This window comes from Chaetura pelagica, unplaced genomic scaffold (assembly GCF_000747805.2).
Source record: "Chaetura pelagica isolate M959 unplaced genomic scaffold, ChaPel_1.0 scaffold1201, whole genome shotgun sequence".
Taxonomy (NCBI): domain Eukaryota; kingdom Metazoa; phylum Chordata; class Aves; order Apodiformes; family Apodidae; genus Chaetura; species Chaetura pelagica.
In genome coordinates this window covers 4,777-32,573 of record NW_009952044.1, presented here as the reverse complement: position 1 = coordinate 32,573, position 27,797 = coordinate 4,777, and the positions used below count along the sequence as shown (strand labels likewise).

The window sequence follows — 27,797 nt, the reverse complement described above, 5'->3', positions numbered from 1 at the left end:
GAGAGCCTGGCCCAGGTTGCCCAGGGAAGCGGTGGCTGCCCCATCCCTGGCAGTGTTGAAGGGCAGGTTGGATGGGGCTTGGAGCAACCTGGGCTGGTGGGAGGTGTCCCTGCCCATGCAGGGGGTTGGAACTGGATGATCCCTGAATGATCCCAACCCGAACCATCCCATGATTCCATGCCAAGCCACACTTGGACATGGGGTGCAGCTCCCTCAGCGTTTGGGCAGTTGGGTTTCTGTGCTTCCAAATGCAACCCCCGGGAGCTCCAACACCCGGGTGTGTTCCCCTTCTTCTCTCCCCCAGGCGAACGAGGTGACCGACAGCGCCTACATGGGCTCGGAGAGCACCTACAGCGAGTGCGAGACCTTCACGGATGAGGACACCAGCACCCTGGTCCAGCACGAGATGCACGATGAGGTGGAGACAGACAGTGCCATCGACTCCACCGTGCACTCCGAGCTCACCGACCCCAGCGAGGAGCCAGAGCACGGGTGAGAGGGGCCAGGCAGGAGCCAGAAATCACCCTGTGGGGCGGGAAACTCCGTCCCACCGGGAACAAATGAGGAGGGTTTCAAAGAGGGTGGGCTGGGGCTGTCTTGCTGGAACTGGTTGGGTTGTTCTTTGGGTTTGGAGCCTTCATGCAAGACCAAAATAGCTCTTCTTGAAGAATAATGATAATAATGCTACTAATAATTAGGCTGCACCATGTGTAGGCTGTTTTGGAGCTCAGCCTGGTCATATCTCTTGAGTTAATCGTTGCTTGCCTTGGGAGAACTTCTCTACCCTCATTAGCATCTTTAACCTCTCCAATGACTTCTCAGGTGATCCAAACACCTGAAATCCTTGCAGTTTTTAATCTATCACTTAAGCCAGAAACACAACATGTAATTTTCAAGTCAGGAGGGGAACTCACCCTCTTCTTGTTTTTCCTAAACATGCGTGTGCCCTTTGATGTGCAACCACCTCCTGTACTAACTAGTCTGAAACTTGTGCCTGAAGCACAGAAGTGTGAGCTGGGATCTGTGTCCCCGTGTCTGAAACGCTGCTGGTGAAACTGCTCCTGGGCCCCCCTCATTTCATTGAATCCCAGACTGGTTTGGGTGGGAAGGGACCTTAAAGAGCATCAGGTTCCAACCCCCCTGCATGGGCAGGGACACCTCCCACCAGCCCAGGCTGCTCCAAGCCCCATCCAACCTGCCCTTCAACACCCCCAGGGATGGGGCAGCCACAGCTTCCCTGGGCAACCTGGGCCAGGATCTCACCACCCTCACACCAAAGAATTTCCTCCTCGTGTCCAACCTCAATCTCCCTCTACCAGTTTTAACCCCTTCCCCCTTGTCCTCTCCCTCTCTGCCCTTGTCCCAAGTCCCTCCCCAGCTTTCCTGGAGCCCCTTCAGGCACTGGGAAGGCCTTGATTTTGCAGTAAAAGTTGTTTTTTAGGGTGAAACTGAGAAGCTGGGAAGGCTGGAGAGGAGGGAACAAGTCCTTTAATAGTGACCCAAGAGCACCGGTCGGTGCTGAAACCTCTGGAACCTGAATGTTTCCTAACACACAGGGGGTTTTGGCGAAAACCAGCCCACACAGCCCTGGTTCTCTGGTGAATATGGAGATTTCTAGTTGCCTTTAGAAAGCCCTGAGACTTCCCACCCACCCCAAACCCCCAGCTGGGGTTGTCAAAGACGCAGCCAGCGGTCGGTGCCGCTGGGTGCTCGGCACCAGGGCCGAAAGGGTGCTGTGGATTAGGGGAAGAAATGAGCTTAGCTGGCTAGGCTCTCCTCACCCCAGAGCCTTCAGCTCAGTGACAGTTAAATCGGGATATAATCGGGTGCTGAACTCCCTGCCCCTCTGAGCAGGAGGTCTCAGGAGGAGCCATGGCAGCCTGCGTGCGCGCTCGTCCGCTGGGGAAAATGACGTGCCTGGGATTCACCTGCCTGTAGGTACAAACTGCTTGGCTTGGGAATTATTTGGATGTGGAAGATCTTGAGGCTTCCCTGCTAGTCCCAGTGTGGTCCTGGGGAGATTGGGTGTCCTTTGGGTGCTCTGTCCCAGCACAGTGACACCCGTTGCCAGGCGTGTTCGATGTGTGCGATTTCCAGGGAGCCAAAAAAAACCCATGAAAAAAGTTAATTTAGCTGAAAGATTTCAGACAGAAACCTCTGGAAGTCTATTCCTAAGTGGCTGAGGGTTGGTTTTGGTGCTGTCAGACCTCAGCCAGGAGAAAAAAATGTACCCCTCTGGTGCTCAGAGCTCTTCCAGGGGATGGTCAGTAAGTACAACCCGAGCAAGACGCTGGTGGATGGAATCAAAGCTTCAACTTTGCCTGTTGAAGCTCAACATACCTTAGATGGTTTGAGCTTAAGCTGTTATTTAGGCTGTGCACAGTCAAGATTAGTTGAATTCTGGATCTCCCAACTGCTGGAGTCTCCAATAGGTGATTATGAAAGACTTGTACTATTTCTTGCCCAAAGCATCCCTGGCTGAGGCTTTCCAGGTGCCTGATCAGATCAGCTCCTCTCACTGTGCTCGTCAAACCACAGCCCCAGATTTAGAGAATTCAGGGTTGGCTTTTGCTCACGAGTTAGAAATTCCACCCCCTGCCTTCTATTCCTGGAGAGATTTCCCAGGCTTTCAGCACTGGTCTGTGGGGTGCAGGTTCCAGGAATAACGGTGCAGATGCCCACAGGCTGGAATGGACTTGTCTGTGGTTAACCAGAGATCTGTTCTTTCAGCTGAAGGCTTAACATGTTTTTGATTAACAGGATAAGGGCAAATCCTGCAGATGGTGCAGGTTTTTGTCATAAATGGCTTATCTGTAATCTTTTTCTCTTTCTGATGCAGTCCCACAAGCCAGTCGTGCTCCTGTTCTCCCTCTCCCAGGAAGTGGTTGGAAATGGGGGCCTAGCCTGAAATATCAGGTTTTATAATCATGCAGCCTTTTGATTTTACCATTGATTTTAGAGAGGAGAGTGGTGCTGGTGCCCCCAGAGCCCCGTGGCTCATAGACATGTGGGCTTCTTTCACAGCCTGATTATTGAGGTTCCCCCAAGCTCAATTTTAAAATCTCAGCAGTTGTATCGTGGGAATCCCTAGACTGGTTTGGGTTGGGAGGGACCTTAGGGATCACCCAGTCCCACCCCCCTGCATGGGCAGGGACACCTCCCACCAGCCCAGGTTGCTCCAAGCCCCATCCAACCTGCCCTTCAACACTGCCAGGAATGGGGCAGCCACAGCTTCCCTGGGCAACCTGGGCCAGGCTCTCACCACCCTCACACCAAAGAATTTCCTCCTCATGTCCAACCTCAATCTCCCCTCTGCCAGTTTTCATCCATCCCCCTTGTCCTCTCCCTCCCTGCCCTTGTCCCAAGTCCCTCCCCAGCTTTCCTGGAGCCCCTTCAGGCCCTGGAAGGTGCTCTAAGGTCTCCCTGGAGCCTTCTCTTCTCCAGGCTGAACACCCCAACTCTCCCAGCCTGGCTCCAGAGCAGAGCTGCTCCAGCCTCTGATCATCCTTGTGGCGTCCTCTGGACTCTCCAACAGCTCTGTATCCTTCTGATGTTGGGGTCCCCAGGGCAGGACACAGTCCCTTAGAGGAAAGTCCCCTGAGAATGGGCACATACCACCAGGGTGGCTCCCCTGCACACAGTACCATGTGCTGGAGAAGACACTGAGAGAAACGATGATGTTTGTGCTGAGCTGTGTCCCCTCCAAAGCAGGTGGCATCCCAGGACCTGTGCTGGGCTCAGAGTTCAGGTTGAGGCTTCAGAATCCAGTGTTAAAACCCCATGGAGCAGCATTCCCAGGTTGTCACGAGCACGTGCAGCGTTTTCCCAGCAGGAGCAGGGAAAGGGCCCCTTGGTGTTGCCAGGGGGTCTGTGCCTGCTGGGTTTAAGCTGCCAGGGTTTGTGTCATGGAGGGAGAAGAGTGACAGAGTGAAACCCTGGTGTTGGGCTCCTGAGAGGATGACATAGCACCAAGCAGGTGTGAGCCTGGCACCCAGGCTGGAGGTGGAACCCCAGACATGTTGAAGGTGTCGCTGGGACACGCTTGAGCTTTTCCTCCGCCCTGTTTTTTGGTTGCACCCCTGCCTGGCCAGGGTCATCCACCCACCTTTGGAGGCTGTCCTGGGAGCCTCACTGTCCCCAAACCCTCCCCTGCAGCTGCCAGGGGAGCTTGTGTGAAAAAAATCATTGGTTTGGTGTGAAAAAAATCAAGAAATATAAGAGTCATTGCTGGGAAAACTGCCTGGTGGTTCCTGGGGTGTGAGAGGGTGAATTGCACTGGGTCTGCTGGAATGGGGCTGGGAAAGACCACCTGCTCATGTCTTCCTCTCTGCTCCCACAGATCCCATCCTCACGACCTGCCCCTGGGCTCAGAGCTCAGCCACTCCATCGTGACTGTCATCAGTGGAGAGGAGCATTTTGAGGATTATGGGGAAGGGAACGAAGCCGATTTGTTCTCGGAGCGTTTGCGTAACGGGGAAAGCAGCTTTAACGGCTCCTCCTTCCTCTCTCCCAGGTAAGGCTCCTCCCAGGAAGGTTTTTAACTGGTTTCACTTGCTTCTTGCCTTGCCCTCGGCTCCGTGTGTGTGGGGCAGGGTTGTTCCCTTTGGCTTTGCAAACCAGTCAGCCTGCAGCAGGGAAAAATGTTTGGATACAATGGGATAAGCAGCTGGGGACTGGAAGAGGAGATGCCTCCTCCAGTCCTCCCTCTTCCTGACCAGTGCCCACCCTCCCAGTAATGCCTGGCAGCAACTGGAAGAGCACAAGTGTCCAGAACAGCATCACATTCCCACTCCTCTCAGGGATGTGGATCCTCATGGAACCTTCCAGTGGAGAAAACCACCCTGCAGCCTTACCCCTGGCTTTGGTGGATGTTTTTTTTTATCCTGCCTCTCTTTGCTGGTGTTTCTGGCTTTGATACGAGGCTTGGTGGGATTTGCAGGAGCTGCACCAGCTGAAGGGCTCTGAGAAGCAAGAAGCAGGCTCTAGGGTTTTCCTGGGCTCCTTGCTTTGGGATCTGAAATCAGGAAGATGGTTCTCCAGCTGGTATGACAGTACAAAACCTGCCAATACTTTTGAAGGAGAAAAAAAAAGGGAAAAAATCCACTTCTGCAGCCCACAAAGGCTCTGTGATGATCCATAACACTGGGGACATGTTCCTTCATCAAGCAGGACACCTCTGGTTGGTCCCTGCCAGCCACACACCCATGTTGAGGACAAGAACATACTTTTTTCCTTTGGGGTGATACACGTTGGTGACTTTCTGCACTGACATAAACCTGTCATCATGTCAGGGTTTTTTTTGCTGTCTGCCTGTTTTCTGCCAGCTTCCCAAAGCCCTCTGTGGAGTTGGGGCAGGTGTGGTTGCCCAGGAAAGAGGTGCATTCCAACCTCCATACCTGCACTTCGCTGCAGGTTGGGGCTTTGACTTTCTTTTTTCCCTCTGGGGCAGCAGCAATTTTGAAGGTGTTCACTTCAAACCCCACCAGGAGGGTGTTGCTGCAAAGCCACCCAGTTGCCTCAGGAAACCAGTGCTCCAACCCTTGCTGCTGATGGGACACAGAGCAGTTGGAAGGGCCACCTCACTCATCCATGCTGGTCCTTCCATGGCCCTCTGCAGAGATGCCAAGTCCAGCTGCCTGCCCTGCTGCTGCAGCACAGCAAGTGCTCTTGGATAAACACCACCCTTGGTGTTCCTTTTGAGTTCCTCCTTGAGGGCCTCCACCAAGACTCCTCCACCTACCTAGTCCAGAGGGCTCCTGGCAAGAAGATACTCAGCTAAAGGAGCTTTGCCATCAGTTAAACTTTTTTCTTTGCTCTCAGTCTGGGGCTCCCAGGTTGCCTACAGTCCCAATGTTCAGATCCTGCTCTCCCAGGGCACTGTCTTGCCTCTGCTGCTCTGTCTCTTTGGACCTGGCCCAGGAGATCATGCTCTGCAGCACCTTCCCTCTGGCAGGAGGGGCTCGCCCGACACGTGGCCATGCAACTCGTGGTGCTTGATGCTGGAGAAGATTCACTGCTGGGGCTTGCAAGAGGGAAGATAAAACCTACAGAACCTCCAGAGTAAAGAATGTGGGTCTGTTTGAAACAGAGGATTTCCTCATGCCTTTCAAGTCTGGCACTTACCTGGGATTATCGTTGCGTGCGTGAAGGTCCTTAGCTGATCCTTCTCTGAGCTTGTGCTGGTTTGCTGAGCAAAGCCTCTCCAGTGTGTTTCAATGTAGTGAAACCTTAAGGAACTACAGGAAAGAACTGTAAAAAAACCTGGAAGAAGTACTGGGTCAGGCTGAACATGTTTTTTTTGGCTGTGATTTGGGCATGAGGAACAGTTATCACTTCCATGATACACACCACGCGGTGTTTCCATCTTACAAGAGCCTCTAAATGGGAATAACATCGACAGATGTTCTTGCCACAGCTCCAGATCTTCATCAGAGGGCTAATGCAAGAACCACAAGCCTTCAGGGAACGTTCTCCTGCCTAGTCCTTGGATGGTTTGGCCACATCTCCTCTTGGGGTTGTCTCCTCTTCCCTGGCACGTCCATCCGGGAGGAGAAGCCTCTGTGCGGCGCTCGGTGGGAGATGCCAGCTGCTGAGGAGCTGTGCCAGCCAGCACCCGTGACCCGTGGAAGACTCCAGGAGATGGAGGGAGGAGGCAGGAGGGCTGGGCTGGTGCAGAGGGTGGCAGCTTGCCACGAGGGGTGGGTGGGGAGCCCCAGGGCTCGGGGTGGTTGAGCTCTCACCCACGCAACGGGCAAGCACCCAAGGCAGCCAGAGGCCACGTCTACCTGCACGCACCCCGGGAGCTGCCAGGCTGGCCTCTGGGTTCTCTCCTCTCTGCTGCCTGCCCTGTTTTGACAAATGCTTGTTAAGTTTCACACCTCAGCCACGGATGCATCCAGCTGGGTGAGCAGTTTCTGCCTGCTGGCAGGGGTGAGGAGGAGGAGCTGAGCAGAGCTCACGTGCAGCTGGGCATAGGGACAGAGCCCAGGTCGCATCACTTCTGCAGCTGCCACCAAGCTGCTGTCACCTTCTTACCCTTGTGCAAAGCCTGAGCAACCAAACTGGCTGCTGGTGGGTGATGATTATCCCAGGTCCAAACCCATCCTAGAAGGTAGAGGGAATGTCTTCTTGATTTATTTTTCTTCCAGGCATGGGCAGAGATGAGCGATGGGCTGTTCACTCTTCTCCAGTTGTGGGTTCTAAGGGGGCTTAGAAATACTGTACAGAAAGCACCAACGCACAGGGCTTCCCTTGGGGATGGCTGGGTTGCTGGCACCCCCCTGCCACCCAAACACATCAGCCAGGGGTTATGCAAAGGTGCTGAGCCAGGGGACCCCTCCTGGGGTGTCCCAGGCACTCAGCACCTCCCGGGCCAGGACTCAGCAGGGTTGATCTGTATCACGGGGCTGCCTGGCCCTTTCTGATGCCTTCTGGTTTTAACCTTGCTTGTGTTTGCTCACACCTTGATCTGTCTTTCTTATTGAACTGCTTTGGTTTTTTCTCTATTAATCTTTCTCTGATTAAAATCCGTGGCTTCCAGAAGCAGGTTCTCCCCACAGGAATGATCTGTGACCTGTATCTGGCCCCCCAAGTAACACAAACTCCTCCTGTTCTCAATCCCTTGGCCAAACTTGGTTCTGCCCAAGTCATGTGAGGTGGGGAAAGTGACTGCCTGGTTTGCCAAGTGTCAGTGAATGCTTCAGCAGCTTGTTTTCCCTGTTGGCAGCTGAAAATGAAACCCTCATCAGACCCATTGGCTCCCCAAGCTGTGAAGGTCCTGTAGACCCCCCCATGGCCAAAGGATGCTCCCCACGAGGAGGCAAAGCTGCTGCTGCAGCTTCTGGCTGCTTCACTTTGTAGGAAGCAGCAGTTGAACCACTTTTTTTTGAGTTTGGCTTCCAAGGAGGGGACCTCTTTGGGATGAAAACCTGGCTCTATGCATTCCTACTGGAGGGTCCCCAGAGCAAAGCTGCCCTTGTTGGACAAGTGTCCCCTTGGGAAAGAATGTGACTGGCCAAAGGATGTGACACCTCACCTTCCCTTGGGCTCTCAGGGGTTCCTCCCCAGGAGCAGGAGGTTGGGAACACGTCAGCCAAGCTCAGCTGCTGTGGGAGGAGGGCAGTGCAAGTCCTGCTAATTCACAGCAACTCCTCCTTGCCCACGAGCTGCCTTCAAAAGCCAAGCCAGGCAGGTCACCCAGCCTGAAGTTTGACATCACAGACCTTGTAGCTCTCCCCAAAAAAAGCCTCCCCCAGCCTTCAGCTTGTGGAAGCCACGGATGAAACCCCTCCCTGTCTGTTCTGTCCTGTTTCAAATGACCCTTGTGCTCTCTCCAGCCCCACTCCCCTCGCTGCGAAACTGCACAGCATTCTTGCAGATGAAGCTTTTGAGTTTTACTGTAGCCAGTGCCACAAACAAATCAACCGCCTGGAGGATCTTTCTGCTCGCCTGAATGATCTTGAAATGAATAGGTAACTGGGCTGCTGTGTGGCCATTTCAGGGTTTGGGAGTGATGCTCTGCCAGGGGGGGATAAAACTCTCCTCGTCTTCCGCCCAGCTTTTCCTTTTGGTGCCTTGTTTGAGTCCTTGGCTGGGGAAGGGGATGGATTTCAGTGGGTGGAAGAGGCTGTTGTGACTTGGTGGAGGGTGAGGAGATGTTTTCTTCAACCCCAGCCAGGGAGGTTGGCAGGCAATGAGAGTTTGGCCTTCTGCTCTGGGCAGCTGCATTGCAGCTCCTGCTGGGTGGTGGGTGCTTCTCCATACTCCGAGTGATGCACCAGGGCTTGAAAGCCTGAGCTGGTCATGTACAGGATTTCTGTCACTGAGGGAAGGACCAAGGTCTGGTGTTTTGGCTGGTGAAGCCCAGCCTGAGCTGCTGGTTCAGCCTAGAAGGGCAGGTACAGCCTGTCCTGCTGCAGCAGTAACCTGGAAACATCCCAGAATCACGGAATGGTTTGGGTTGGAAGGGACCATAAAGATTATCCAGATCCAACCCCCCTGCATGGGCAGGGACACCTCCCACCAGCCCAGGTTGCTCCAAGCCCCATCCAACCTGCCCTTCAACACTGCCAGGGATGGGGCAGCCACAGCTTCCCTAGGCAACCTGGGCCAGGCTCTCACCACCCTCACACCAAAGAATTTCCTCCTCATGTCCAACCTCAATCTCCCTCTGCCAGTTTTCATCCATCCCCCTTGTCCTCTCCCTCCCTGCCCTTGTCCCAAGTCCCTCCCCAGCTTTCCTGGAGCCCCTTCAGGCACTGGAAGGTGCTCTAAGGTCTCCCTGGAGCCTTCTCTTCTCCAGGCTGAACACCCAACTCTCCCAGCCTGGCTCCATAGGATCTTGCTCTCTGTGCCTTGGGATCTCTCCTGGAGATGCTCCAGCTTTGCAGCAGCACAATCCCATTTTTCCAGCTCTTCCTGCCTTTGCTTAGGAACTTCATGAGCTTCTGAATATCAAGTTTGAGGTCGACCAGCCAGCAGCTGGACTTGTGGGTTTGCCAAGTGGGGAGGGATTTCTGTTTGGTTGTTGCTTTTTTCAGACCTGTTTGCAGCCCATTTGGTGCAAGGATGGTGGGATGATTGGGGATCCTTCTTTGTGTCCTCTTTTTCAAGCCTGCTTTTCTGGTCATGCTCTTGGTCTCTGTCCTCTGCAGGGACATTGTGACCATGGGGGCTCTGCTGGGCCATGTAGCTGTGGGAAGAGAACTGGAAAACAAACAGGAGCTTGACCTTAGTATTTTTTTAATGGGAAAAAATACTTCTTTCCCTTTATTTTTATTGGGTAAATGAGTTCCCTTTGCTGTTGGAGGCCTTGAGGGTCAGTGATGGGTCTCAGGTTATGCAGTTATTAAGGAGAACATGGGATTGCCCTGGAGGCATCAGGAGCCCCACTCCATTTCAGGCTTTCTCCACTGAACTGACACCCCAGAGTCTCCTGGGAGAGGTGGCATTTCCAGAGCAGGCTTCCCTGTCCCATGATGTTGTGGTAGGAATTCCATGGCTCCCTTGGGCTCAGGGTGTGTAGATGTGGTTCCTCCACCTGTGGTCAGGGGTTCCCATGCACACCTTGCCTGGAAATTTGCTCCCTGCACACTGAGCCAATGGAAGGGGCATCAGCCAAGGTGGGGAGGCCATGAGAGGTGTCCCCATGCAGCACGTGGGACATGGCAGGACCTGTTGGTTGCTCCCAGTATCACCAGCAACGTGAAGCCCTCAGTGCAAGGGGACAAGCCCTAGGCTGCAGGTGAAGGGAGAAGCAGAAACTGGACCAAAATGTGGGCCCAGCAGCCTCACACACTGTGCCTGGGAGGCAAAACCTGCAGACCTCTGCTCCAGAGGCTGGGGGTGAAGCCCAGGCTGCCACCTGGGAGTGTTTATGCAGCATTTGACATGTAGAAGAAGATGGGGAGCCTGCTCCTGGCATTGGGGTGCTGCTGCCCGAGCCCATGGCATGGGAAGGTGGGGAAGAAATCCAGCAGGAGAATCACAGAACCCTAGAATGCCAGGTTGGAAGGGACTCCAAGGATCCTCTGGTCCAACCTTTCTAGGTAACACTCTAGTTGATATGAGGTGACCCAGCATCTGTTGAGCAGAGGCTTCAAACTGTCCCATGTGGGGGAATCCACCACTTCCCTTGGGAGACTGTTCCAATGTCTGACTGTTCTCGTGGTGAAAAATGTTCTTCTGGAGCCCAGTGAGTTTCCCCAGGAGCAACTTGTGCCCATCACCCTGGGACTCCTTGTAACCAGGGAGTCTCCATCTTCTTGGCAGCCACCCCTTGTGGCCTGGAACATGGAATTAAGGTCTCCCCTTGAGCCTTCTCCTCTCCAGGCTGAGCAAGCCCAGCTATCTCAGCCTCTCCTCATAGGGCAGGTCCTCTGATCATCCTCATGGCCCTTCTCTGGACCTTCCAGCCTGTCCACAGCTGTTCTGTGTAGCCAGGAACTCAGGGCTGAACCAGTTCAGGAAAAGTACCTTTTGTTTTAGTGCCCTTGAGGCAGCCCTGGTGTGTCCCATCCCCTCCAGAGAGCCCCCCCAGGTGCCAGCACTGCTTTCCCAGCCCTCTTTGCAGAGACAAACACTATTTCTCCCTCTGGTGCTGAGGACATAACAGGAGTGATTCCAATTCCTGGCAAACAGGGGGGGTCTGACCTGCTCCCCTGGGGTGGGTGCTGAGTGTCCTTGAAGCCCAGCCAGCCCCAGCTCTTCTGCTCCTTGGACATCTGGGCCTTCAGGATGCCCTTTTGACACAAGGGCTGGTAACCCTGACAACAAGCCCTGGTTGCTCACTGGGTTGTTTTGCTGGTTGTTTTTTCTTTCACAAAGAAAATTGTCCTGAGCTATTTATAATTCCTCCTTCGAAGAACTGAAGTCGTTGTTGCAGCTCAGGAATGGACTCCCAGGTGCTTGGGTTTATTTAGATTTATTATGGGGTTTTTTTTTCCCTCTTGAAACTGAGCTAAACACCAGGGAATGGAACTGCTGCTTCTCCACTGTGGTTGCTGCCATCCTTCAGGCAGGGTTTGGTGTCAGTGCCTTGGCCCAGGGGCATCTGTTTGGGGAAAAAAAGGAGGGAGATCCAAGCCCTGTGGGCTTCTTAGAGTCACAGACTGGTTTGGGTTGGAAGGGACCTTAAAGATTATCCAGATCCAACCCCCTGCATGGGCAGGGACACCTCCCACCAGCCCAGGTTGCTCCAAGCCCCATCCAACCTGCCCTTCAACACTGCCAGGGATGGGGCAGCCACAGCTTCCCTGGGCAACCTGGGCCAGGCTCTCACCACCCTCACACCAAAGAATTTCCTCCTCATGTCCAACCTCAATCTCCCCTCTGCCAGTTTTCATCCATCCCCCTTGTCCTCTCCCTCCCTGCCCTTGTCCCAAGTCCTTCCCCAGCTTTCCTGGAGCCCCTTCAGGCCCTGGAAGGTGCTCTAAGGTCTCTCTGGAGCCTTCTCTTCTCCAGGCTGAACACCCCAACTCTCCCAGCCTGGCTCCAGAGCAGAACTGCTCCAGCCCTTTGTGGTCTCCTCTGGAGGAGCATGTGAAGGCTGGAAAGGCTCTATTAGCAGGAGCTGTTCCTGAGAAAGGCTTTTTTTTTCCTCCTTGGCTGTCACCCCATAGGTTACCCTGGGCATTAGCTACACCCTGACCTCTGTGGAATGGTGGCAGATGGCTGGGACATCTATGGAGCTGGGGGGTGTCACCTCCAGCAGTTATCCCTGCAGAGGAGAGAGCTCCTTCCCCTCCTCCATCATCCTAGCAGAGCTCAAAATCCAGGCAGGATCATGCCCAACAGCTCCTCAAGTGTCTGAGCTCCACGTAGGCACCAATTCTCCAGTCACCCAGAGCCAAAGAGGGAGAAGAATCCTTAGGAGAAGCAGGAGCAAGTGGAGAAGGCTGGAAGTGCTGTGTCCTGTCCCCAGCCCCCAGGCAGGGAGCTCAGGGGGTGCTGGAGACCCCCAGCTGAACCCCCTGCTATTATTAGCCCCCTTTCCTTGGGGATCAGCTTTCAGGCCAGGGCTCAGAAGATCCTGGTGCTGGAGGTTGGGAGGTTTCCTGCAGCCTTATTCCCTGGAGTTCATTATCACCAGGGTGTTAATTAGGTGAGCAGAGGATGTGCCCCCCCAGTTCCTGCAGTTTCCTGTTTCCCTTGCTCTCCCCTCTCAGCTTCCCTAACTCTTTTCCTGTTTTCCTTTGGTTTTGCAGCCCAAATAAAAGACTCTCAAGCAAGAAGGTGGCAAGGTAAGCTCAGATGCCTCTTACTCCCTGCTCAGAGGGGTGGCCATGCTGGGAATGGGAATGGGAATGGGAATGGGAGGGAGGAAAGCTGGGAAAAATAAGTGTGGGATGTGTTGCCTGGTGCTGAGGAAAAGCAGGGTTAGTTCTGATAGAGTTTACAGGAGCTGGTTTCTGAGAAAGGCTTTTTTTTCCTCCTTGGCTGTCACCCCATAGGTTACCCTGGGCATTAGCTACACCCTGACCTCTGTGGAATGGTGGCAGATGGCTGGGACATCTATGGAGCTGGGGGGTGTCACCTCCAGCAGTTATCCCTGCAGAGGAGAGAGCTCCTTCCCCTCCTCCATCATCCTAGCAGAGCTCAAAATCCAGACAGGATCATGCCCAACAGCTCCTCAAGTGTCTGAGCTCCACGTAGGCACCAATTCTCCAGTCACCCAGAGCCAAAGAGGGAGAAGAATCCTTAGGAGAAGCAGGAGCAAGTGGAGAAGGCTGGAAGTGCTGTGTCCTGTCCCCAGCCCCCAGGCAGGGAGCTCAGGGGGTGCTGGAGACCCCCAGCTGAACCCCCTGCTATTATTAGCCCCCTTTCCTTGGGGATCAGCTTTCAGGCCAGGGCTCAGAAGATCCTGGTGCTGGAGGTTGGGAGGTTTCCTGCAGCCTTATTCCCTGGAGTTCATTATCACCAGGGTGTTAATTAGGTGAGCAGAGGATGTGCCCCCCCAGTTCCTGCAGTTTCCTGTTTCCCTTGCTCTCCCCTCTCAGCTTCCCTAACTCTTTTCCTGTTTTCCTTTGGTTTTGCAGCCCAAATAAAAGACTCTCAAGCAAGAAGGTGGCAAGGTAAGCTCAGATGCCTCTTACTCCCTGCTCAGAGGGGTGGCCATGCTGGGAATGGGAATGGGAATGGGAATGGGAGGGAGGAAAGCTGGGAAAAATAAGTGTGGGATGTGTTGCCTGGTGCTGAGGAAAAGCAGGGTTAGAGAGTTTACAGGAGCTGGTTTATCTGACATGGGGGGTTCTCCCTTGCACCCCTGGGGACAACCTGATCGTTTTCCAGGACAGGAATAGGGGTCCTTCCCCCCCAGCCCACCAGTGCCTGAGCAGGGAAGGAGACCCTAGAAGGGCATTGTCCCTCTGGACAGCTTGGCTGGGCTGTCTTCTCCCCAGTGACCCTGTGGTGGGTCTCTAGAAGACCAGACCAGTCCATTCACCCACTCAAAAGGATCCTCCAACACCCCAAAAAAGCCACACACACACACACACACACACACACACACCCCCCCCCGAGACAGCCCTCGGTTCTCTTTCTTTGCTTAGTGTGATCCCCAGCACTTTGCAGGAGCAGCTTTGGGGGCAGCTGCAGGTGCCCCCAGCCTGGGGCTTAACTCCCTGCTGCTCGTGTCCTGTGGGACCCTCCTGGGTGATACTGGTCCCACTGGGTCATACTGGTCCCGCTGGGTGATGCTGGTCCCACTGGGTCATACTGGTCCCACTAGGTAATGCTAGTCCCACTAGGTAATGTTGGTCCCACTGGGTGATGCTGGTCCCATTGAGTGATGCTGGTCCCACTGGGTGGTGCTGGTCCCGCTGGGTGATACTGGTCCCGCTGGGTGATACTGGTCCCGCTGGGTGATGCTGGTCCCACTGGGTGATACTGGTCCCGCTGGGTGATACTGGTCCCCCCATGCCCTGCCTCTCTGTCCCCTCCCTGCACTGACTCTGCACACCCCTCCCTCCCTGCTGTGCTCCCTTTCCCTTCTCCACTTCTCCTGCAATCAGCAGGTTTCTCCTGGCACCAGTTCCCCTCCTGGCAAGGAAACAGGTCCTTGATGTTACATTTCCTGCTCCTGGTCATCTCACTTTCTAGATCTTTGTTAAAAACACTGGCAGGAAAGAAGGCTGAGAGGAGCAGCCTGTCCCCAGCTTTCCTGTTTCAGGGTTAGTTTCTGTCCCAGGTGGAACAGAGCAAATGGAAGGAGGGTTGGAGTTGGGTTTTGGGGAATGAAGATGTCCTGTCTGCTGGGGGACTGAGCCCTTGGCTTGTCTGAGATTGGAACTGGAGGGCTTAAGTAAATATTGGTTCATTCAAGATGAGTAGTGTTTAGTTCAGGATAATGAGCCAGATCCCAGGGTGGCTGCAGAGTTGAGCCAGATCCTTGAGATCAGCCCTTTGCTCCAGACCCTGTCAGGACTGACACCCAAAGCTTTGCTTGAAGGAAATGGGTTGGCTTTTGGGCTCTTGATTTTTGTTACCCAGGTTCTGCTCATGCCAAGGACTCTCAGCTGCTTCAGGCCCCTTGTGCTTGGCATGATTGAAATGACCAATGTGGCCCAGACTTTACAATCTAAATATATACCCAGGGTAAGGATGGAAAATGAGGCTGGAACTCACTGAGGCCTCTCCAGTAAATGCCAGTGGTGCTGCATGAATGTTTGCAGGAGCAGGTTGTGGAGCAGGGGGAATTGGAGAGCCTGCATTGCCAATTCCTATGGGAAAAAAAAACCAACCCAAACCTGAGGTTCAAAGACACCTCTGTGGGGTTTTTCTCACCCACCTCCAGCTCCAAGCAGCTCTGGCTTCAAAGGTGGATCAGGCTGCTGGTGGTTTGAGCTGCACTGGGAAAGAGCAGAGGGTTGGTTTTTTGGAATCTGAGGTTCCCAGAGCTGGAATAGCACCAAGCTTCCCCTTGTTGGCCACAGTGCTTCCCTTGTGCCTTGGGAAGATGAGGGTTTCAGTGCAGATCAGCCCCTCTGGGGGGTGGGGGTGGCCTTTAGATCCCTGCAGAGCTGTGGCCACCAATGTCCCAGGGCCTTGCTAATGATCAGCTGGCTCTGGGCTGTGCTGGCTGCTGCAGGGAGCTGGGTTGGGCTGTTTTGCAACAGGTTCAGGGTTGTTGCTGGGGTTTTTTTTCTCCTCTTACACCCCCTGCCCTCCCTTCTTATTAGCTTTATCAGTGCCTAGAGGGGAGTACTCTGTCCTGTGCTGGGTAATACCTGGCCTTGGGTTTGGAAAGAGAGAAAGTGAAGAGATTGAGCTCTTATCTCTTCCCATTCCAAAGAGCAAAAAGCCCAGTGATCCCAGGATGAAGTCCCAGCAGCTCGTGGCCAGGGCTGTGCTCCCCTGGCTGCCTGAGCAGCCTCCAGCTCAGCCCTCTTAGCCCAGACCCTGAACATCAGGGTCTCTTGGAGGTCGTGGGGGTGAGGACCTGACCCTGAACATCCTGCAGCCCCAGGAGGGTCATTCAAGCCCTTTGGAACGGGAGGTGGCAGCTGAGGAAGGGGACAGGAGCCATCCTGCAGCAGCAGCTGTGGTCTGGGACTGCCACGTCCTGCCATGCTGGCCCTGATGCTGGCCCTGCTGTGGGTTGGGGTGGTTTGTCTCTGTCACAGGCAGTTGCACCAGACCAGTGCCCTGGCCGTGGGGGTGATGGACGAGTCGTACCGGGACACGCTGGAGTGCTCAGAAGAGGACATCACTGACAAGGTAAGAGCAGTGCTGGCTCTCCTGGAGCATTAGGCAGCTCCCACTGCTCCCAGAACCCCAGGCAGGAGTTGGGGTGAAGCTCCTCTGACTGGTTTTCTTCTCCAGGACAAAGCAGTGCTGGCTTCAAACCTAGATCAGGCTGCTCATCCTTGCAGAGAATCCCAGAGCGTGTTGGGTTGGAAGGGACCTTTAAAGGCCACCTAGTCCAGCCCCCCTGCAGTGAGCAGGGACCTCTTGCACTAGATCAGGTTGCTCAGAGCCCCATCAAGCCTGACCTTGAAGGTCCCCATAGATGTGGTCTCCACCACCTCTCTGGGCAACCTGTTCCAGTGCTTCACCCCCCTCGTAGCAAAGAACTTCTTCCTAGTGTCTGATCTCCATCTCCCCTGCTCCAGTTTAGGATCATAGTTTGAGCTGCACTGGGAGAGCAGAGGGGTTTTCTCCAGGCAGCATCAGGTCAGTCCCAGTGGGATTGGTGGGGTGGGAGACATGGAGCTTCCCAGGTGGAGAGGAGAGGGCTCTGAGGGTGCAGAGCTCCTGTGTTGAGTCAGGAGGTGGCACTGGTGTCTTCTCCCAGGGCTGGGCTGTGCTGCCCTGCTTGCAGCCCTGGATGCCCTCCCTCCAGCTGGCCAGGAGGGGGGGGGAGCTGTTCCCAGCCTGGAGTTTCACTTCTGCTTCTCCTCCTAAGATGTTTTCAAATGAGCAAAGTTGCCTGATGTGAAACAAGAACTTCCTTTCCTGGGCACCCTCTGGCTGCTGCTGCTCGTGCCGTGAGGGTGTTGAGCTGATCCTGTGCTGGTCCTGCTGGGTTTTACTGGGCTGGCAGGAGGGCAGGGTTGTAGGGCAAGACAGGAGCAGGGCAGGAGCACAAGAAAGCTTTTGTTTGAGCAACAGTTTGTTTGAGCTAGGAGAAAACAGGGAGGGTAAAGATGGGAGAGATGGGGCTTGGGTAAGGATCTGCTGCAACTCCTGAAGCTCCTTGGGAATGGCTGTTGGATTCTGGAATCACAGCTGCATGTGGCAGAGAAACACACAGGTGTGTGGCTGCACCTGGCTGTGATTGTAAGGCAGGGAAGAGCTTGAAGAAAGGATTTTAAAATCAACCTTTGATTTCCAAGTCTGAGAGCTGAATAAACCACATGATTCTGAAGGCTCAGGAAACAGAGTGTGCTGGGCAAGTCCTCAGGTCTCTGCACGTTTCTTCTCTTCCAACACCTGGGTGTCTCTTGCCCTCCTCTCCAGAGCAATGGGGCAGGTTTTGCAGACCTGCTCCTCGTTGGATCTCCCTCATGCTTGCTCTTGGATGGGTAGAAATGGGACTTTTCTGCCCATGAAGGCTCCTTCTGCAGTTCCCCACCCACCCTGCTGCCTGGGTGGGAAGGAGAGGGGCACTCCCAGCCCCTCTGGCTCCTCAAAGTCCTACAGGATTTAGGGCAAGTGAATGAAAAAGCAAATGCAGCTGAAATAAGCCCTGTGTAGGTATAGGGAGAAAACACTTCCCTCTCATCCTCCCCTTCCACCTGGCAGCCCTTTCTCCTACTTTATGTGAAGCCAGGATCTTTCAGTCCTGTTTTGGGCAGCAGGTGGTTCTTCCCAGACCTCAGGGCTGGAGCTCCAGTGATCCAGCTGGGATCCCTCTGAGACCTCCATGTAGGACTTTGGGAAGTTGTGGAAGTGTTGGGAAGTTGTGAAGTTGGGGTGTTCAGCCTGGAGAAGAGAAGGCTCCAGGGAGACCTCAGAGCACCTTCCAGGGCCTGAAGGGGCTCCAGGAAAGCTGGGAAGGGGCTTGGGATAAGGGCAGGGAGGGAGAGGACAAGGGGGAATGGATTAAAACTGGCAGAGGGAGATTGAGGTTGGACATGAGGAGGAAATTCTTTGCTGTGAGGGTGGTGAGAGCCTGGCCCAGGTTGCCCAGGGAAGCTGTGGCTGCCCCATCCCTGGCAGTGTTGAAGAGCAGGTTGGATGGGGCTTGGAGCAACCTGGGCTGGTGGGAGGTGTCCCTGCCCATGCAGGGGGTTGGATCTGGATGGTCTTTAAGGTCCCTTCCAACCCAAACCAGTCTGGGATTCTATGATTTTATCATGAGGGGGTGAAGAAAGGAAAGAGGGGAGTGTTTGTCCCTGTCTTGGTGCAGGGGAGACACCCAAAGCAGTGGAACAAAGGCAGGAGGGAACGTTTTTGAAGGATATTTTAAATGGAGGCTCAGCTGCCTGAGCCCAGTGGCAACCAGGAGAGATCCCCAGGGGTGGCTCCAGCAGCTGGGCAGGGAGGAGGACACAGGACTCCAGGATGGGGTGACCAGCTAGGATGGGCTGCAACAACCCGAGGAACGCCCAGGTGAAGCAGGGTGGTTGCTGCACCCCTTTGGGGTGACTTTTTTGGGCACGGGGGGGGTGGGTCTGACCCTGCCTTCTCCCAACTTCAGGTGGTCTTTCTGGAGAAGAGGGTGACAGAGCTGGAGAAGGACACGGCTGCCAACGGGGAGCAGCACAGCCGCCTCAAGCAGGAGAACCTGCAGCTGGTGCACAGGTAAGGGAGCCAAAAACGTGGGCCAAAATGCAGCTTCACAGCATTGCTGGGGCCTCCCCAACCCCCACAGCCCGTGCTGGGAAAGGAGGCAGCAGGAGAGGAGGGAGCTGGAGAGAAAAACAGCAGGAAGGCTTCGTGGTTTGGTCCTTACCGACCTGATCCTGCCTGGCTTGAGGTGGTTGTGGTGAAATCCCACAGGGGTCCAGGCTGGCCCCTCTGCCCAGGAGCCACCTCTGGGGTCTGGGCATCCTGCACCTGCTTTGCTGGGCCCTTTGGGAAATTCCCAGGAGGACAGGGAATGTTGCTTGTGGCTCAGCTGGGACAAATGGCCACTCTTCTCCTGTGCAACATTCCACTTGGATGCATGTCAAGATGACAGTGCTTTGTGGACCTGTTGGGTTGTTTTTTTTCAAGACCTTTTTATTGATGTGCTTCTCCACCCCCTGAAAGGTCTCTGGAGCTCCAGGGGTCAGCTCAGAGGCCCACAGGGGGGTCATGTTTCTTGGAAAGCTTCCCTTTCAGGAGGGATATCCATGACATACACATCATACTCACTGTATTGACTCTTTCTGGCCCTTATTTCACCCCTTAGGGCTGAGCTGAAGGTCCAGCAGGGTCCCTGCTCCCCATCTCTGTCCCCCCCACGGGCAACCTTGATGCTGTTGCTCTCAGATCCTGCCTGGGGTGTAGCCCTTTGGATCCCCTTGGGTGTAATCACTGCCTTTGCTAATCTGGCAGGCTGCTGCCTCCAGCAGGGTATTTACCCTGGGCAGATAAACCCAGCAGGAGTTTATCTCTGGGGCTGTAAGACTGTTAAGTACCAAGCAGGGAAGCCAGCAAGTCAAACAAAGGTTCCTCTAAGCCCTGATGAACTTTGCAGCCAGGGAAATGTTTTCACTTCTGCAGCTTGGCCCAGAAGTGTCACTTGGCCTTGAATCAAGCCAAGCCCCACCTAGAAGGTGCTGTTGTGCTGGTACAGGTGGATCTGCAGCTCCTCTGTCTTCTGCTGAGAAGGTTGAAAAGGAGGAGGGTTGGGGTTGTCATGTTTTCTCTGGGCAGCAACATGAGGGAGCCCACAGGGCTGGAAGTGGCTCCAGAGGGATCTCTTTGCCATGGCCACCAGCAGTGAAACCACAGCCCTTGGGTTTATGGTTGGGTTTGATGATCTTAAAGGTCTTTTCCAACCTAGATGATTCTGTGAGATTCCCATAAGTAGCTTGTTCTGGGTGATGCTGGGACTGTGACCAGCAATTATTCCCTCCCTCCCTCCTTTGCCTCCCCCTTAAAAAGGGGTTTGCTGGTGGCTTGAAAGAACTGGGCAGAGGCAGCAGCAGCAGCAGGTACCACCTGGGTCACGTCATCTGCCCATCCAGTTGGTCCATGTGTCCCTGGGAACACATGGACCACGTTGTGTTGCCACTTCATCTGCTGGGACAAAGCAAAGCCCGTGTACACCTGCTGCTTGAGAAGCTGGTGTGTGCTTCCCAGCAGCTCTGTTCTCCCAGTTTCCCACCCCAGTTACTCTGTGGGGTGGGAAACAAGCTGGGAAAGAGCCTGAGCCCTCCCTTGGGCTGGCAGTGTGCTGGGGGCTGAGCCATCAGGAAGGGTTAATCCTCCCTCTCTCCTCTCTGCAGGGCAAATGCTCTGGAGGAACAGCTGAAGGAGCAGGAGCTGAGAGCTGACCAGACCCTCCTGGATGAGATCAAGAAGCAGAGGGAGCTGCTGAGCAAAATGGAGAGGGAGAAGAGCATTGAGATTGAGAACCTGCAGGCCAGGTGGGGCTGGGGCAGGGCAGGTCTGGACCCACATCTACACTCTGGAACACATGTAGAGGCTGCTGCTTTGTGACTGCAGCCTCTGGGGACACCCAGGTGTGGGAGGCAGGGAGTTTAACTTGGTTGAAGATGTGACTAAAGTCATTACAAACCTACTTGTGAGCCTGCTTGGCTCCTTCTCCTGCTCTCATTCCAAAATCAAGTCTCAGACTCTTTACTTGAAGCATTTAGTTCATGTTCCCCCTCTGTGTGTGGGGTGGGTTGTTCCCATGGGCAGGGACACCTCCCACCAGCCCAGGGACACCTCCCACCATCCAACCTGCCCTTCAACACTGCCAGGGATGGGGCAGCCACAGCTTCCCTGGGCAACCTGGGCCAGGCTCTCACCACCCTCACACTCCAGAATGTCTTCTCCATGTGGTTGTTCCCATGGATGACCCATGGAAGCACTTGTGGTGCTCACCTGTTTCCCACCTTCATGGTGCTGAGGTTTGGCACTGTTAGGTTCATGCTTGGACATGATCTTGAAGGTCTTTTCCAACCCAAATGATTCTAGGATCCTTTAAAGGTCCTGAAGGAGGATTCTATCCAACAGGCAAATATCTGGGAAGGGAGAGTTGTCCAACAGACAGTGTCCCAGGCAAGGTGCTCCATCCTGCCTTCCAAAGGAGGACACCTTGGGGAGAGGTTTCACTTATCTGACAGGTTTTTGGGTAGCCTGGTTCTTGCAGCTTTCCAGAATGTTCTTCCCTCTTGTTCCACCCTTGAAGCTGAAAGTGAGGGGGGAGGGTCATGTGGCCTTGGAGCAGGACAGTGACTGTGACACATGGGTGTTACTTAAGTGGAGAATGCAAAGCTGAAGCCCCCTCTGAAGCCCTGTCTGGCTCTGCCCAGACCATGTTTGGTGCCTGGTGCTTGCTGAGCCTTGCCCAAGGGCTTTTGAAACCCTGGGCTCATCAGAAGTCCTGTGGGTGCTCCTGTTTCTCCTCTGGGAATAGGAATAGTGGAGGTCTCTGCTCTGAGGAGGTAGATCAGTGCTGAGTTGCCTTCAGCAGCTCCTGGGTGAATGTTCCTAGTGAGATTTTAACCAAATCTACCCTTGGGATGTTTGGGGGGGAGTTCCTCACAGGTCTGTCCCCTCTTGCAGGCTGCAGCAGCTGGATGATGAGAACAGTGAGCTGAGATCCTGTGTCCCTTGTTTAAAAGCCAACATTGAGAGACTTGAGGAGGTGAGGACCAGGGGTGCTGGGGGGGACTGGGCTTCTGGGTTCTCTGGAGCTGGAATGCAAGTTTACATATGAGATCACAGAGTCATGGGATGGTTTGGGTTGGAAGGGATCTTAAAGATCATCCAGTCCCACCCCCCTGCACAGACAGGGACACCTCCCACCAGCCCAGGTTGCTCCAAGCCCCATCCAACCTGCCCTTCAACACTGCCAGGGATGGGGCAGCCACAGCTTCCCTGGGCAACCTGGGCCAGGCTCTCACCACCCTCACACCAAAGAATTTCCTCCTCATGTCCAACCTCAATCTCCCCTCTGCCAGTTTTCATCCATCCCCCTTGTCCTCTCCCTCCCTGCCCTTGTCCCAAGTCCCTCCCCAGCTTTCCTGGAGCCCCTTCAGGCACTGGAAGCTGCTCTAAGGTCTATTTCTGTAAGCACCAAACCATGTTCTTCTGCCCCCCAGTCCCTGCCCAGGAGCAGACCTGTCCTGTACCACTATCCATGCAGGTTCCCAGTGTTCAGCTTGGGAGGTGGGATTAACAACCCCCAGAGAAGTCTCTCCAGGTCTCTGCAGCCCCCAGGAAGCCCCAGCTGGTTGGGAAGGGACTCGTGCTTGTCCCCAACCCCTGGTGACACTTGGCTGCAAGGGAGGAAGAGGAGCTGAGGTGCTTCATCTCCTCCCCCCTGCCCTGCAGATGGGCCCTCACTGGGATTTGGGTGTGATCTCCCAGATCCTGGTCCTGCTCAGGATTCAAGGCCAACAGAGTGAGAGGCTGGCTGAGGTGCCTCAGTTCCTGTGGGATGGACAAGATCCTCCTCCCTGGGGACACCGTGGTTTAAAGGCTGCATTTTGTTTCTGCTCAAGCCCTGGAAGTTGAAAATTGAAGTTAAATCAGTCCTCCCTGAGCAGCTGAAGGCCCTCAAGCCTTTCATCTGCTCACAGCCTTGGAACCTTCATCTCTCCCTAACCTGGCCACCATGGTCTTCATCTACCAAGACCCTACATTGAGGTTGGGGCAGGGAAACCTCTGTGGGGCTGAGGAGACATTTCCTGCCTGATTGTGTTCAGCCACTCAAAGTTGGTTTTGCTCCTTCAATCTCTCTGCAGAGCAGTCCTGCTTCTTCTCCCACAGTTAAAGGGATTAAGGAGGAGGGAGAAGTAGAACTGCTGCCCTTCCTTGCTGAGGAGAGAAGCTCTCCAGATGATTGCTGTCCTGCCCCTCCTCTGAAGGCAGGATTTTCTTGTCAGTGTGGTGGTTCCTGCTGGTTGTGGTGCTTTTGGTGCTCTGCTCCATGGACCAGGGCACCCAGAGCTGGCCCTTGGAGCTGCTCCTCACCTCTTTGTGGCATGGGCTGCCCCAAACCTTCCTCCTGAGGAGAGCCAGGCTGGGAGCTGCAGGGAGGTGTCCTGCTCGGGGCTGTTGTCATCACCATGACAAGCTTGACCTGATGGTTCAAATATTCAGTCAGGGCTTTGAGGGGTGGGATGGGGACAGAGCAGGAGAGCTGGGCTTGAACTGGGCATGGTCCTTCTTGGGTCAGTCCTCAATGAAATGGTTTCACATCTGAAACAAGAGAGAACATCCCCACTGAAGTGGCTTAAGATCTTGGATTCCTGGCTTTTCTGAGGATCTAAGGACCTGGGATGGGTTGCCCAGGGGGGTTGTTGATGCTCCATCCCTGGAGGTTTGTAAGACCAGGTTGGTTGAGGTTTTGTGCAGCCTGGGCTGGTGGTTCCCTGCTCATGGCAGGGGGTTGGAACTGGATGATCTTTAAGGTCCCTTCCAACCTTAATGAATCTATGATTCTATGATCCAACCAGGATTGAATCTAGGTGATCTGTAAGGTCCTTCCCAACCCAAACCATCCCATGACTCTATGATTTCATGTCTCCCCTTGTATCCCCTGTGCTGGCCCCAGCCCTGCCCAAGCCATGTCCCGTGCCAGCACAAGGGTAGATATTTCCCCTTGTGCCTTCCTTCTTGAGTCACCTCTCCCCTTCCTCTCTCAGTGGTGCTTTTTTTTTGGTGTGTGATTCTTCTTGGTGCTGCCAAAGCCCTGGAGATGAAGCTCCAGCAGGCAGAGCAGCTGGATCCATGGGTGGGAAGAGCCTTCCTGGTGTGCCCAGCACACGCCACAGGGAGGGCCCTGGGACTGTTGCCTCTCTTGTCATGACAGGAGAAGCAGAAGCTGCTGGATGAGATTGAAGACCTCACTGTGCAACTCACAGATGAGCAGGAGAAAAAGAGGAAGATGGGGGACAAGCTGAGTCAGGAGAGGCACCAATTTCAGAAGGAGAAGGAGTCGACCCAGGAGGTCAGTGGAGTGGGGGTTCCTACCCCAGCCCTGCCCTGACAGCCCCCCAACTGGGGGCTCAGTGGGGGGAACTGGCCTTGGTGGCCACCTCAAAAATAGGTGTGACTGGAGTGTTTGGTCCCACCCGGGCAGAGTGAGGCAGCAGAGCTGCCTCATCTGGTGCTTTTGCCTGCCTTGAAGTTCAGCCAAGTGCCCTTGCAACCCCCAGGGCTGGGCCACTCTGGGCTCCTCCTGCAGGGCCTGGTTCTCCTCTGCATCCTGGGAGCAGGGGCAGGAGGGTGGTGACAATGGCACGTGGAGCCAGCAGGCAGGAGGACAGGGCTGTGAGGCTGCTGGGGAGAGAGCTGCCAGCTCCTGGGTGCTTGGGGGCAGAAATCCAACCCCCCTCCAGCCCCTTCCAGGTCTGTGTGGTTGGTGATTCCAGCTGGAGGCTCCAGCAGGACTTGCTGCTGTGGTTGGGAAGGAGCTTTGGGCCTCCAAGTGGGAATTACTGCCATTCTGGTGATGCTGGGGCCCCTCAGGTGAGATACACAGCAGTGAGGCAGGAGGGAGTTGCCCACCTTGCCCAGGGGAGTCTGTCTGCTGCTGCAGACCCCAACCAGCACCTCCAACAAGACCCTTCCAGGGCTGCTCTCATGGTTTGAAGTAGTTCCCCCCTCTCTAGAGGTGCAGGGGGAGGAAGGAGAAGCCACGTGCAGCCCCAGAAAGGATCTGTTCATCCTGGGGTTGGTGGGGCTGCTCCCAGCTGGGGACAGCCCAGGTGAGCTGGCAGACCCGTGGCACCCACTTGTCCCCTTCCCTTGTGCTGCAGCTCATTGAGGACCTCAGGAAGCAGCTGGAGCACCTGCAGCTCTTCAAACTGGAAGCTGAGCAGAGGAGGGGCAGGAGCAGCAGCCTGGGGCTGCTGCAGTACAACAGCAGGACACGGGAGACAGAGCTGGAGCAGGAGATCAAGCAGCTCAAGCAGGTACAGGAGGCTGGGCAGGGTGGGAGGCATCTCAGCTGCTTGCTTTCCAAAAGGGGATGTTGGTTTCCTGACCCCCAGGAGTGGTCAGCAGGGTTTGGGGCTCCCCCTTCCCCCCCAAAGAAGCCAACTCTGGCTCCAGCTCCCTGGTGAATGTTTGGTCTCTGGGACAGGAGAGGTTGGGTCCTTTCTCTGAAGGGCAGCTGGTGCACAAGAGCCCCTCTCTGCTGTGTCCCTGGAATCTCCCCAGCACTTTGCATGTTTCCAGAGGTTCTCCAGGCTCTGCCAGGACTGAGCCAGGAGACCCTGAGCTGCTGGTGAGGACGAAAGCCCCTTCCCCAGTGGGATCTGCACTGAGGGCCCCACTTGCTTCAGCAGCCTCTGATGTTGGTCCCTTGTGAACAGGACAACAGGAGCCTGAAGGAGCAGAACGATGAACTCAACGGGCAGATCATTAACTTGAGCATCCAGGGAGCCAAGAACCTCTTCTCAGCCTCCTTCTCTGAATCCCTGGCAGCAGAGATCAGCTCAGTCTCCAGAGACGAGGTACGTGCCTCAGGGTGCTGCTCCCTCAGTCCTGGGCTGGCTATTGCATCTCCTCTCCTCCTGCCCAGCTGGCTGAGAGGAGGTGCCCCAGCCACCCCAGGCTTGGCAGGAGCTGTCCTGGCCCTGGCTGTGGGACACCTCCCTCCCCACATTCACTCAAAAGCCTTTGGGAGCAAAGAAATGCCCACACAAGCATGTGAGGAGCCTGCAGCCTGTGCCCTGCCTGCCAACCCCCCTTCCCAGGGAGAGGGGAAGCTGCTCCCTTCCAGTTTGCTGATACCAGCAGCTCCATTGGCCTGCCCTGGGACAACCTTCCTCTTCCTGGGACAGACCAGCCACTATGTCTGTCTGTCTGTAGCTCTCTTAAACCCCCTGGAGCTGGGATATCTTCTCTGGAGATCCTGGCACTCCCTGCCCCATGGCTGTACCCTGGGTGCTGGTGTCCAAGCCCACGTGAGCACCAGGATTCAATCTTGCAGCCCCCAAGAAGTGGGGAAACACACCTGGGTGTTCAGAGGCTGAAGGGAGGTGTGATGCTCCAGGTTTTCTCCAGGCTCCCACCTGGCTGAGAGTTTGAGGAGAGCAGTGGGCAGAGCCAGCAGCTGAGGGCATTTTTCCTGGCCAGGAACATCCCAGGCCAGGGTGAGGAAGCAGGGAAAGCTCAGGGGGTGCACAGAGCCACGAGAGTCACAGAATTGTTTTGGTTGGAAAAGACCCTGAAGATCATCAAGTCCAACCATTAGTGTAATTTTACCCAGCCCAGTGCTGCCCCATGTCCCTCAGCACCACATATACAGGGCTTGGGAACCCCTCCAGGGATGGGGATTGAACCCCCTCCCTGGGCAGCCTGGGCCAGGGCCTGACAAGCCTTTCAGGGAGGAAACTGCACTGCCTGCAGTTGTGGTGCCCTCAGCACAAGAAGGACATGGAGCTGTTGGAGAGAGTCCAGAGGAGGCCACAGAGATGATCCAAGGGCTGGAGCAGCTCTGCTCTGGAGCCAGGCTGGGAGAGTTGGGATATTCATCCTGGAGAAGAGAAGGCTCCAGGGAGACCTTAGAGCACCTTCCAGGGCCTGAAGGGGCTCCAGGAAAGCTGGGGAGGGACTTGGGACAAGGGCAGGGAGGGAGAGGACAAGGGGGGATGGATGAAAACTGGCAGAGGGGAGATTGAGGTTGGACATGAGGAGGAAATTCTTTGGTGTGAGGGTGGTGAGAGCCTGGCCCAGGTTGCCCAGGAAGGTTATTGATGCCCCATCCCTGGAGGTTTTTCAGGCCAGGTTGGGTGAGTTTTTGTGCAACCTCCTCTAGTGGTTCCCTGCTCGTGGCGGGGGGGGGGTTGGAGCTGGATGATCTTGAAGGTCCCTTCCACCCTGGAGGATTCTATGCTTCATACCCAGTGAGGAAGCCCCGTGGGGGTCCCTGGGGCCACTGAATCCCTCTCTCCCTCCCCCCCGTGCAGCTGATGGAAGCAATCCAGAAGCAGGAGGAGATCAACTTCCGCCTGCAGGATTACATCGACAGGATCATCGTGGCCATCATGGAGACCAACCCCTCCATCCTGGAGGTGAAGTAAAGGGTGGCCTTGCACTCACTGATGGCCGTGGATTTGGTGCTCTGAGAGGATGAAGAGGGACTCCCAACGTCTTTGCTCTTGATGAAGGCACAAGGAGGCATCGGGTGGATGGGGGAGCTGCCAGCAGAGCAGGGAAACAGCAAACCCAGCAGCCAGGCTTTGGTGGCTGACTCTGTTGTTTTGGAACCCTCCTGCTTTTGGAGGGGGGAAAGGGAACCTGGAGAAGGAACACAGGACAGCTGGAGGAAGCTACCCGTGAAGCTGGGAACTGTCCCCACAGCCCTGTCCCACCCTGCAGCCTCCCCACAGGAGCTGGGCACCGTGAGCGCTGCCAGGAGAGGGAACTCTCTGCCAGGGCACTCCCAGATTCCTCTGAACTGCAGGATAATGGGATGGAAAAGGAAGCAGCAGCACTGACCTTTTCCCTCCCCAGCCCAAGTATCTGCTTTGCCAAAGTGTCCCTGACACACTCACTCACTGGGGTAAGAGGGAAACGTGTCCCAGACTTGCAGAGGTTTGGGTTTGGTTTTAATGAACTTCATGGCAATGTCCTCGTTGAGCTGGCACACACTGGCCCTGCCACTTCTGCTGGGGAAGGGGTTGGGAGCAGAGGCCTGGCTGGCTCCTCACTCCCTGGTGGCAGGAAAGGGGCATGGG

General features: G+C 55.2%; 1 protein-coding gene across 1 annotated transcript in view; it reads left to right on the top strand.

Annotated features, from left to right (window-relative positions):
* RAB11FIP3 (RAB11 family interacting protein 3 (class II)) overlaps positions 1-27,242 on the top strand; it is an 85,795-nt gene extending 58,553 nt beyond the window's left edge. The window contains exons 7-18 of the mRNA XM_010002825.1: positions 305-492; positions 4,340-4,513; positions 8,337-8,471; positions 12,705-12,740; positions 16,122-16,215; positions 18,641-18,744; positions 20,379-20,519; positions 21,667-21,748; positions 23,921-24,058; positions 24,870-25,025; positions 25,428-25,568; positions 27,027-27,242. Coding sequence (XP_010001127.1) covers positions 305-492; positions 4,340-4,513; positions 8,337-8,471; positions 12,705-12,740; positions 16,122-16,215; positions 18,641-18,744; positions 20,379-20,519; positions 21,667-21,748; positions 23,921-24,058; positions 24,870-25,025; positions 25,428-25,568; positions 27,027-27,140 — 1,503 coding nt within the window. The 3' untranslated portion in view covers positions 27,141-27,242. The remainder of the gene's footprint in view (positions 1-304; positions 493-4,339; positions 4,514-8,336; positions 8,472-12,704; positions 12,741-16,121; positions 16,216-18,640; positions 18,745-20,378; positions 20,520-21,666; positions 21,749-23,920; positions 24,059-24,869; positions 25,026-25,427; positions 25,569-27,026) is intronic.
* Positions 27,243-27,797: the final 555 nt, after the last annotated feature.